The 11,993-nt window shown below is 42.6% G+C and overlaps 1 protein-coding gene across 5 annotated transcripts in view; it reads left to right on the top strand.

The window, feature by feature from the left end:
• The first annotated feature begins 640 nt into the window (after nucleotides 1-640).
• Nucleotides 641-11,993, top strand: part of MYH10 (myosin heavy chain 10) — a 130,765-nt gene continuing 119,412 nt past the window's right edge. Inside the window, exons 1-2 of one of the 5 annotated variants that reach the window (XM_039847307.1) lie at nucleotides 641-916; nucleotides 7,261-7,636. In XM_039847307.1, coding sequence (XP_039703241.1) covers nucleotides 804-916; nucleotides 7,261-7,636 — 489 coding nt within the window. In that variant the 5' untranslated portion in view covers nucleotides 641-803. Of the gene's footprint in view, nucleotides 917-1,027; nucleotides 1,191-1,281; nucleotides 1,367-7,260; nucleotides 7,637-11,993 lie in introns of those variants that run through there. The other 4 variants (XM_039847308.1, XM_039847309.1, XM_039847311.1 and 1 more) reach the window with 4 other exon arrangements.

Raw genomic sequence — 11,993 nt, 5'->3', positions numbered from 1 at the left:
CTTTGATTTTTTCCAGTTTATTTTGGAGCAATTTTTTTTCGGCCCTAAGGGGATATGACAGCCCAGCAGAACCTCCTCTTAGCCCCTCCTCACATAGGGAGAGCCATTTGATGAACGAATGAATGAATGAACGAATGAATGAGAATTAAGTCTTTTTCCCAAGTCTTCTCTCCAAGGCGGGTTCTTTTCTCATTCTCCTGGGATCTCAGCTCTGCCAGGAGGCTGGGTAGAGAGGCCTTTCGCAAACGCTAAAACTGCGGAGGCGGAGGAAGCTATCCAGCGCTCTGGGCTCAGCGGCCCTGGGCAGGGTGAGCCCGGGGTCCCGCGGCGGCTACAGTGGCCAGAGAGCTAACTGCAGTCCGGGCCCCCCGCCAAGCCCGTGCGCATGGGCAGAGCTGCACCCCAGCTTTGCCGCCCCTCCCCCACTGCAGGTGAGCCGCACAGCCGCGGTCCCCACCCCCAGCAGCCCCGGGGGTGACGTAAGGCCTCTGGACCGCGCTCCCGCCCCGCCCCTGCCGGCAGCGCCGGGGGCCAGCGGCTTCGCGGCGGCAGCCGGTCCCGCTGCGGGACACGCCGGCTGCAGCAAGCAGAGCGGGCAGCAAGGCGCTCCAGTGGGCTCCTGCAGCGGCCTGACGTCAGGGAGAAGAGTGTTCAGGCAGAACTCCGGGCTCCTGCCGCGGCACACCTGCCCCACTGGCCGCACCACCGCAGCTTCAGCAGGGTCCGCACCCGCTGCCCCGCGGGATCGCGGGACGCCCAGCCAGCCTCAGCTGTCCATCTCCGCCCTAGCCAGCCAATTGCCCATGACTGTCCCGGCCGCACCTCCTAGAATCTATGACGGGCGTGCGGAGCAGCCTATGAGATTGGGGCCCCGGCGACTAGGCCTGGGAGCGGGAGCCAATGAGCATCACTTCAGGTGGGTGGAGGGAGCGGACCTCGGGAAGGTAGCTTCGTTCGGGTTGCTAACGTCTTCCCTTGGAGATGGGCGCGCAAACGGACCAGTGGGTCTGGGGGCGGCGGTGACGGGCGTCGAGCTGGCCCAATGAGGGTGGGGGTGGGTGGAGCAGCGCCGAGCAGCAGTGCTAAAGGAGCCCGGCGGAGGCAGCGGTGGGTTTAGGACTGAGGCACCGGATCTGTGGTCGCGGCTGGGGACGTGCGCCGGCGCCACCATCTTCGGCTGAAGGTGAGAGGTGCGTCTGTGCGGGTCCGAGTGCGGCGGCCCGGAGCGGACGGACGGCTTTGGGATGGGGGGTGGATGGGGTGGGGGGGGAAGGATCCTTGGCGGCGGTGGACCCGGCGGCTCTGGAGGGCAGGAACCGAGCCGAAGCAGGAGCGCGAGGAAGCCAGAGGGGGCTCGGGGTCGAAGGTTTGTGCTGCAGCGATCGTAGATTCGTGCGGGGAAGGATCTGGGGATTGAGGTATTGGGATCTGGGGATTGAGGAAAAGACCCCTGGAGGGACGGGAGATGAGGTCTTTGAGAGTGAGACCCCTGCAGGGATCAGGGCCTGGGTATGCGGAGGACGACCCCCGGGGGGCCAAGGATGGAGATCTTGGGGTTGGGATATGGGAAGCTTGTACTCGGTGTGTGGGATCCGTGGGGCGCGGAGTTGGGGGGGTCTGGGGCTCTGCTGGGGGTCCCGGGGTGTCCCGCGAGTCTGTCTGTCCCCCAGGAGGGGAGGGAGTCCTGGGCGAGCTGGAAAGCGCCATCCCGGTTGGGGGTGGGCGCTGGACAGGAAGGGCGCCTGGTGGGTTCCTGGGTGAGTTAGGCCGGGTCTGGCACCCCGGCTGCCGTAAGGGGTTCGCCGAGGTCTAGGAAGACGAGCGGCGCGCCCGGACCGGTGGGCTGGAGGGATCGGAGGACAGGGCTCAGCACCGCTGGGAAAGCGCGCGGCGAGTGAGGGTCTGAGGAGCCGGCGGCCAGCGTGGGTCAGGTCGGGCTCCGCTGGTGTCCGGAGAAGAGAGCGAGAGAGGGTGCGTCTTTTAACGCGCTCTGTGGACCGCGGGGGCCGGGGATGAACGCCCGGCGAGGCCCGGGCGGTGTAGAGGGGCGAGGCGGGAAATGTGGCGGGGGCGCGCTGCAGCAGGGCGGCCGGGGGGAGGGTCAGCCCTCGCCTCGGGATCCCTTTATTGTGTGAGTGATCTGAGAATGCCTCGCCGCAGTCTTCCTGGCCTTCTGCATCTAGGGTCACACCCGATGCCATAAAACTGGACTGGAATGGGGTCGGAGGAAAGTTGCAGCCGCAGAGTCCTGGCGTGTGCGGGGGCTTTGTGGGCCTGCAGTGGGCGGATGCGGCCCAGGAACCAGGGAGGCCCCCAGGTTGGCCTGCCTGGGAACTAGGGCCTTAGGAAAGAGGTTGGCAACTCAGTGGGTCTGAGCTCAGCTGGTGAGGTTTGGGTAACGTGGCCTCTGCCCATGCCCGTTATCTCTGTTTCTTAGGGCCTCTGCAGCTCCCTTCAAGATCACTGCGGTTGATGGAAGGGGGTGGGGTGGGGTGGGGTAGGGGAAAGCAGGCGGGGTAGATCCAGACTGCAAATGAAACAAAGACTGCTGTTTTCGCTGAATAATATAATACTAAATATAATACTTTGGCTTTGCTGAGATTTTGTTTTTTAACATCGAAACTGAGGATTCTTTGAGCCTGACTTAATTATCCTTGATAGTATCTCACTCTGGAAAACTTTAATCTATTTATTGTTTTATTTCCTTCATCAGTCTGCCTTTTAGTCCCATGCTTTTGATGTTTAAGTATGCCCTGTCTGTTCGGATTCTGGAAAAGTGGCCATTTTATGCATCTCCTTACTTCTGCATCTTAAATTCAGTTCTTCCCTGTCCTTATCTAGAGAAAGCATATGGTGTAATGGTGCGGTATAGCATGAGTTTTTGCAGCAAAGGGATGTGACCCGAGAGCCTGGCTTTTTATTTGGGCTCCTTAGGGAAATCGTTACAATGAAGACAGACTGGATGGAAGGTGAGATGGAGGAAATTTTGAAGGGCATGTTGTATGATGAAAGACTATGTGCGACTGCAGTTTATGTACTTTCTCATCATGTATGAAGAATTAAAATTCCTGATGTTGGATCTACTTTTCAGAAATATGTAACAATGTTTTGATAAATTAACAGACTTGCACATCTCTAATGTAAGTAAGTGACCTCAATGGTAGCATTACACAAAATTAGGACAATTCTGTTTTGGTTTATCTGTCTTAGGTGGATGCTCTATCATGGACAATTTATGCATCATTTTTGTTTGGCTTTTTATATGTAAAATATTCATAAAATTGAAACGTTTTCCTGTGTCCCTACCCTATAGTAGGTGCTGGGAGGCAGCCGAGAAATTCGCTGGGTGACATTTCATTGAAAGTCAAAAATGGCCTGGTGGGAGGGAGCCCAGAGGTGTGGGCATACAAAGCCAGTGAAGAGGATGGGGCTTTTGACTGTAGGAAGCCAATTTATACACAGATAAATGATTTAACTGTAATTATGCAGTTATTTCAAATAATACTAAGAATCTTTGGGTTATCTTTATGTCTCCTGCAACCCATTTATTCCTTTTTTTCTTAAGCGTAGGTATTTTTTCCTGTAAAATATTAAGCATTTCCAAGATTGTGGGAGTGTATTCATTGGCTGAGTATACTTTTGAAGACATACTGGTAGGGTTTTTATTTAGTAGAGAGGCAGTATATAGTGTAAAACATGCCCTTCAAAATTTCCTCTCTCTTACCTTCCATTGCTGTAAAAGGTTCAAACTCATGAGCTGAACTCTGAGTTTAATCCTAGCTCTCCTATTTGTTAGCTTTGTTACCTTGGGCTGCTTATTGGCTTTCTGTGTACCTTAGATTTTTCATCTGTAATATGAAGATATTACTAATATCCATTTCATAGGGCTATTGTGAGGATTAAGAGTTGATAGATGTAAACTGCTTAGAGTAGTGTCTGGCCATAATGAGTTATATATAACAACAGTATCTGCTATTTTAAAAATTGTGGTATTATCTTTTCTGCAAGGCAAAGCATTTGGGAGTGGTTCACTGTTAAATAACAGTATTATCAAGATTGGGTCCCAAATGTACAATGGAATGAAAAAAATAGAACATATTTGGTAATCACAAGTGAAGAGTTAAAATGGACAAAAAAAAATCTTCATTGGCCTCATGAACACTATCAATTAAACAACAATTTGAGTACTTACTACCTGCTAAGCCCTGTGGGACAATGCAAGGGAGGGCAAGAAGAATGCCAGAAGAGCAGCACAAAATGTTAGAAGAGTGAGGATTAAATTGCCAGATTGACCTGAAAAGAACTTCTGAAAGGGTGGCATTTGGGTCAGTATTTGAAGGAATGATAAGTTTTTGGTTGTAGAGAAATTGAAGCTATGAGGGTAGTGACTACTCATGTAATATTTAATCAATAGATATAGATCTCCTTAGACTAGGGACTAGGCTAAGTGCTTAGCATATAGCAAGGAACAGGAAACTGTCCTTACAGTGTTCAGTTAGTTGTAGAAAACTCTGGAAAAGTAATTTGTAATCCCACTACCCAGTGAAGACCCAATGAATACTTGAATATTTGTTCCTTTTTTTAAAAAGTATATATATTATTTCCCCACAAAATCAGGAGCATTTTATAATTATACTTTGAGATCAGTTGTTTTTTTTCTTAAATTAGACGCATTTCCCCACTTAGAGAAAGTACTGATAAATTTACCAATGTACTTACTGATTTGATAGAATAATTTTCAAATACTTAATTTACTTAATAAAAAGACCTGCTCTAGAAATGACCTAAGATATTTTAATTTATAGTCACCTGCTAAATTTAAGCATGCCCAATGTAAAATTAAAGAAATCTGTATGTGCCTCCTGGCAGCAAGACAGTTTTCCAAGTGTTGTATGGGATATATAGTTTATACCCAACAGAAATAATAAGAGTAACTTGTTATAATAATTTGTTATAGTTGGACATTTTCTCTTTTAATAGACTCTGTCCTTCCTAAAGGCAGAGTATCTGATTGTCTCCAATTCATCTAGGATAAGTCCCACTTCAAAGTCATGCCTTCTTATCAGTGTATAGTGTATAAATTGGAACATAAAACTTGTTAAAAATCTTATTAGAGCAGTCTCTGGAGGTGGAGGTAATGGGCTTTTGAAACCATTCAGAATGTACATGTGTCCACGAATATTTTCTGTAAGAAGGCAAATGCAAATTTATTTATAAAACATATTAGCAGTTTTATTTGTAGAAGTCTTAATGTTATGTTCTGGTTTTTTTTCTCTTTTGTTTTGTGATTTTTTTTGTTTTACTCAAGACCATAATCTTTAAACTACTAGCATATTCTTTAAATCAGGTTATGAATTAGTCTAGAACATTAGTTATCAACTTTTTTCCTACATCAGATACCTCTTAGTAACAGTGGCTCACCATGGCAGCCAGAGACTTATGGAGTGATGGTTCTCAAAGCGTGGTCCCAGCACCAGCACCAGCAGCATCAGCATCAGCATCATCTGGGAACTTGTTAGAAATGCAAATTTTCAGGCTCCACCCCAGATTTAACTAAATCAGAAACTCTGGGGATGGGGCCAGGCAATCTGTATATTAATAAGTCCTCTAGGAGCCGCTGATGCACATGCCAAAATTTGAGAACCAGGCTCTAGAGCATGGGTGTTTGTAATATGTTACATTGTAACAAATAATTTCGAAGAATCTTAGCTGTTTGATTCTAGTAAATTCCTATTGGGGGTGAAAGGGCTAGTATCTGCACCTACTATAAGTGATTAATCTTTTAGGACACAGATTGATCCCTTTAAGAATCTGAAGAAAGTTGTGGGTGTTCTTAGAAGAGCACACACATGCACACACACACATATACACGTACAGTAAGTATACAATATTTTTGAGCCACTTCAGTGATTTCATGGAGCTTGAATTTATGGACTCAAGGTTAAGAACCTTTTAACAACTTTGGACTAATTTATAGTTAACTTTGCAGCCTTCTCTCTTGGCTACAAAGAATTCTCATCAGTTTGTGGGGAAGGAGAAGTTGGGAGGATTTGATAGAGCAAGGGTAAGTATTCACTTGGCTTCTCGCATTGGTTTGGATGAATGTAAGCCTTGGAAACCGGGCTTATGAAATTTGCAATAACTGGGAGTTCGGAGTATTAACAAGTGTTTAATGATGGTTTTGGATCCCAGAAAGATATTGTCAGTCACATCAGAAAGGTGAGTAATGAATGTAAAATCTTGTCATTTGATCCAAAAAGCCAATTGCATAAGTATAGGAGGAGAGGTAGCTTATAACAGCTTGCATGGAGCCTTGGCTGACAGAACAGTTAATGATGCTAATGAGATACAACACCTAATTGGTTTATTAGGTAAAAGTCACAGAAACAGTTTTCTCTAGGTTGTTAACAGTTCCTTTTTCTTCTGCACTGGTCAGACCCTATGGAATATTATGTTTGCTTCTGGGCCCCACACTCTAAAGGGGCTTAAGCACATGGAGTCTGTTTAGAAGCAAGAGCTCAGGGAAGTGGAATGAGTCTTGATGAATGATGGAATGCTGAAGAGGAGACAGAGGGAGTAGGAGCAGCTGCAGGAGTGGGGTGGAGACCTGAATAGTTACCATCACATACTTGAAAGGCTGTTGTGTGAAGCCAAGTTACTCTTGTCCTCATTTGATCACACTAAGACCACACGGGCCATAGAGAAGCTGTGGGACTGACTTGGCATATTTGTAAGGAAGAACTTTGAGTCTATTGTCTGAGGGTAGAATGGGAGGTCGTTTTAGACCTGAAGCTTTACTCTTCTGGCAGTCAACGTGTTTTGTATCTATATCCTGGTGGTCACTCTAATTCTGGTACCACTCCCTAGGCCTTTTATTATGAATCTTTGTTTTCTTTTTCTTCATTCTCTTTTCCCTTCTTAATTCTCTGTTTAATTTGTGGTAAGGGTGAAAGAGGAGATGAAGAGGAAGAAAGTCAAACTGGAACTTTGCTTTTTCCTTCTGTTTGTTTTTTAGCCCTCAGTAACTGAGGGCATGCCTTGAGTAGTCTTCAGACAACCAGAGTCATAATTTGTGGCCACCCCTGAAATTTACCTTGGACACTCGGTTAATATGCCCATAAAGAGGAATACCCCAGCTCCTTAACTCAAAGTTTATGCTTTCTGTTTACCAAAGGTTTTGTTTTAAGTTTCTTAGAAGAGCAAAATTTGTGAATCATTGAATATTTTAAAATATCTAACTTTGTCCTCCTCCTTTTATAGAGGCAGTTGCTCTTGGATTCTTCTGTCTAAAATGGCACAGAGAAGTGGACTTGAAGATCCAGAGAGGTATCTCTTTGTGGACAGGGCTGTCATCTACAACCCTGCCACTCAGGCTGATTGGACGGCTAAAAAGCTGGTGTGGATTCCATCAGAACGCCATGGTTTTGAGGCAGCTAGTATCAAAGAAGAACGGGGAGATGAAGTTATGGTGGAGTTGGCAGAGAACGGAAAGAAAGCAATGGTCAACAAAGATGATATTCAGAAGATGAACCCACCTAAGTTTTCTAAGGTGGAGGATATGGCAGAATTGACATGTTTAAATGAAGCTTCTGTTTTACATAATCTGAAGGATCGTTACTATTCAGGACTTATCTATGTAAGTATTCCCTCTAAATAATCATGTGTAGTGGTGACTGGGAATTAATGTAAATGATACATACTGTCATAATCAAATGAGACTGTGGAATTACCCGTACTCTGTTTACCATTACTGTTTCTATTAAAGATAGTCTCTTACGTAACCCCATGTCTTGCTTTGCTTTAAGTATTAGCATATAATTTGAAGTAATCCAGCCTGAAATTAAACATGCTAAAATAGTATTTGAAGACTTGTATTGGTGCTCTGGAACATAAGGCAGGGGACAGCTTGTGGCAGAAAGTTCAGAGAGTTTAATATAGGACTGGGAGTTGCGTTAATAGTAGAAAAACGGACAGCAAATTGTAGGAAATCCAGTGTATATCCAGGAGTGTAAAGTGAAGGAGCTGCAGCCTTAGAAGTTTCAGCGAAGAGCAAGAATAAGGTCACTGGGTGCAGAGAAGTGGGAAAGATGAGAACTGAGGTTTTAAGAGGAAGCACTTCAAGGTAAGATTGAGGCTGAGGTTGTGCTGTGGTTAGCAGTTGACACACATGTATGTTGCAGTAACTTGACAATGTCACTGACCATATAGAAGTTATTGAAAACAATTAAGGATAAGGTAGAGAGGAAAAATGCAAGCCAGATACTGGAAAAAATCTAGAATAACAAAACAGGTTTGAAGGGATGGTAGATACAGGTGGCAATTATTTAAAGAAGGCAATTTAAATAAAATTCAGATTTAGAATGAAGAGAAGTAGAAAAGATGACATTGTAATGGTCTGAATTTGGAAAAATTTTAGCAAGGGGTGTAATACTGAAGCTCATGCATAATTCAAAACTTCAGCAAATCAGAACTAGTTTTCCAATAGGAATTAGTTTATTTAGTGAATATTTACTGAGCACCTGCTGGGGCGAGTGTGGTGGACAGGACAGGTCCCTGCCATCGTGATACATCCTATAAGGAAATGAAACAGAACTAGGGGATAGAGTAGATAGGAGTCCGACTTTCCAGCGTGAGTCAGTGAAGAGCTCTTTGAGAAGGCAGCATTTGAGCTGGAATCTGACAGAAGGGAGCAAGCCATGGGAAAATCTGAGAAATGAATAGTTCATTCATGACCTTTTACCAGAGTAGTTTTAATTAAGCCTGATCATCTCTCGTTTTTTTCTCTACGAGGTAGGATGTAAATTAAGAGAGTAAGAGGCACCAAGGTTGGGAAGGTAGCTTGAGAAGAGTGGAAAATGGTTGGAAAAGAGGAGACACCAAAGATAAGAAAATGATTGGAGTGTAGCATTGAGACTCCTCTGAGACTGAATAACAGTGTGTACAGTGCCCACATGTTTGTCTGGCCATGTGGTTTTGCCAGATTTGCAGCCTTGCCCCAGGTGTGTGAAGGCAGGAGAACCTGTTCACTGTTGTGTCTCCACTGCTAATGCAGTTCTTTTCTCTTCTCTTCCTTGTCAAACAAGTTGAAGGGGTCTGGAGCAAAGGTAATGGGAGTGAAGGAGTGAAAAAAAATGGGAAAATAAGAAACTGTGGGCAGGTCAATTTTGGATGATGCCCGGTGCAGTGACTTGTGAAAGGCTGGAAATGTGCTGACAGCCAAAAAGTTGTGGAGAACTGGAATGTGGAAAGGATCCAGGCTCTTTTTCTGCCAGTTGTCACCTTGATTCCCCACACTGAACCCTGTAGGTTTCTGTAACCAGGAGAAGGGAATAGAAAGGAAAAGGAGATTGTGGGTAAAATAGAAGAGGTAAAAGAAAAGAGTTTGTAGTCATTCTTCATGATACTTCTACAACTTTACAAGTATCTTTTATTGAGTTTATTTGAGTTTTTCCAACTTAATTCGGGTACAACCTGAGTGAATTTCTGAGTTTGAAAGCATGCTCCCGTTGGTCTTTACAGAGGAGAAGCTGAGTTTTTATCCAAGTATTCAGGTCACAGCAGAGGTGAAGATTTGGGAGGATCATGTCTGCAATTAGTGGGGTGGAGAAAGAATATATACCTAAGATTCAAGATGGAGCACTTGACTCTCAAGAAATCCTATTAAGAGAATGGATCTATGGCTAGGTACGATTGGCTAGCATTGTGATAAATGTGTATTGGGCTTTGGAATTAACCAGTCAGTTGAAATCGATCAATTGAGGTGCCATGAGATCCACACTCTAACAACTTGGGTAAGACATTTTTGGACACATTTCTATAGATAAGATACAATGTATGTTCATTTAAATAAATCGGGTTATTCACAAGTTTAGTTATTCCCTTATATTTTCTTTTATTTAATCTCTCCAACATCTAACTTCCAATCATCTCATCCAGTATTCACTTTTTTCATAATAAAACCATTTAAGAGCTGTGAATGTCTCTTCTAGTACTGTTCTAGCTCACCTCACACATTTTGATGCATTTGTATTCAGCTCCAAATGTTTTCTAATTTCTATTATGATATCTTTAACCAGTGAACCATTTAAAAGTATACTTTCAAAACTTCTAAATGTTGGTTTTTAAATTATTTTTTTATTTGAAAAAAAAATTTTTTTTTTTTTTGCTCAGCATTTTTTTAATTCAGTATCGCATTTTTAATAAAGATTCATCCATATTGCTTTGTGTTGGTACAATTCAGTAATTCTCAGAGCGTGGTCTGTGGACCCCTAGGATTTTTCTCAAGACCGTTTGGGGGATCCACAAGGTCAGAACTGTTTTTATGATTAGGCTAAGATATTTGCCCCTTTCACTGTTGACACTGGTACTTATGTCAACAGTGAAAAGGCAGTGGTGGGGAGAACTGCTGACAGGTTGTCATGAATAAAGGCAGTGTGACCCTATACTGTACTAGTGGTCATTTTAATCCAGTTTCACTCAAGGTTGTCTTTGATAAAGCAGGAGAAATTGTTGATTTTATTAACTCTCACTTCTTGAGTACATGTCTTTTTAATATTCTATCGATGAAATGGTAAGTATGGATTAAGCACTTCTGCCTTTTGAACTATGGTGGTTTCTCTGAGGAAAAGCATGTAGTTATTTGAGTTGCAAACTAAATTTACTACTTTTTAAGTAGAATACAATTTTTATTTTATAGAATGACTGATAAACTGTCATTACTCCCACTGCAGTATTTGGTAGACATTTTCTTGAAAATAAAGTGAACCTGTCACTTCAAAGAAGACAACCAATTGTATTTGTTGCCAATGATAAAATTTTAGTTTTCACATAAAAATTAGAATTTAGAGAAACTTGTATCAACCACTGTGAACTTGATGGCTTATCAATACTTAAAAACCTTTCTGATGAGATAGATGTATGTGATTTTATTATGTCATATAGTGAAATGTCATCCTTTGGAAGACTTACATAATTTAGTGAACTAATATTTTTCAAATGTGTGTAGATGTTACAAAAATATGCACGGATAAAAGTTTTTATTCAACATGCAAGATATGACAGTGCATTTCGGCGAACAGAGTATGGAAAGTTATTTGATAGGGTTTCAGAAGCTACATTGCATCTGATCTTTAAGAAATTGTCACTTGTGGAGTTTTGATGTAGTATAAAAGAAGAATACCCCCAATTACTTGAAAAGACTGTTAAACTACTTTTCCCTTTCCAATAACTGTATATCTGTGCAAGGCTTATTTTCTTCATGTGCTTCAACTAAAACAAAATATCACAACAGATTGAATATAGAAACAGATATGAAAAATGTGCTGTTTTCTATTAAGCCAGATAGTAAAAGATTTGCAATAATAAAAGACAGTGCCACTCTTCTCACTTTTTTTTAGAAAACAGTTATTTTTATAAGAAATGTTACTTATATTAATATGTATTGTTATTTAAAATGAATAAATATACATTTTAAAAACTTAGTTTTTATATCTATATATATTTTATATAGAGATATATAAAACAAAAAGGTCTTTGGAATCTTTTTCTAAGTGTGTAAAAGGGCTCTGAAATAAAAAAGTTCAAATATTTTGTTCATTTTGGTTTGAATGTAATATTCCATTATAAGATTTTTGACCCAATTTTTTTTTATCCAAATATTTGTAGACATTTGTTTTTTTCCAGTTTGGAAATTGGAAGATTATGAACATGGCTTCAGTGAACAGCACTGGACATATACCTATTGCACATAATCATGCCTTTCTGTGAGATATATAACTAGGAGTGGAATTCCTGGGTGAGAGAATATGGATATCTTTAGCTCATATCTTCGACTTTTTTAGATAATGCCTGATTTAGTCAGAGTCCAGCAGGAAACAGAAGGCCTTCGTACTAGATATTTTGAGAGTTTAATAAGGGAACGATTTATGAACATATGGGTAGAGTCTAGAAAACAAATGCAAGTCCAGTATCTAGCATTAGTGATCGCTGAGAGA

The sequence above is a fragment of the Pteropus medius genome, unplaced genomic scaffold (assembly GCF_902729225.1).
Source record: "Pteropus medius unplaced genomic scaffold, Ma_sr-lr_union100, whole genome shotgun sequence".
NCBI lineage: Eukaryota > Metazoa > Chordata > Mammalia > Chiroptera > Pteropodidae > Pteropus > Pteropus medius.
The sequence above is the reverse complement of the archived record's forward strand: the minus strand, read 5'-3'. Positions and strand labels throughout refer to the sequence as shown.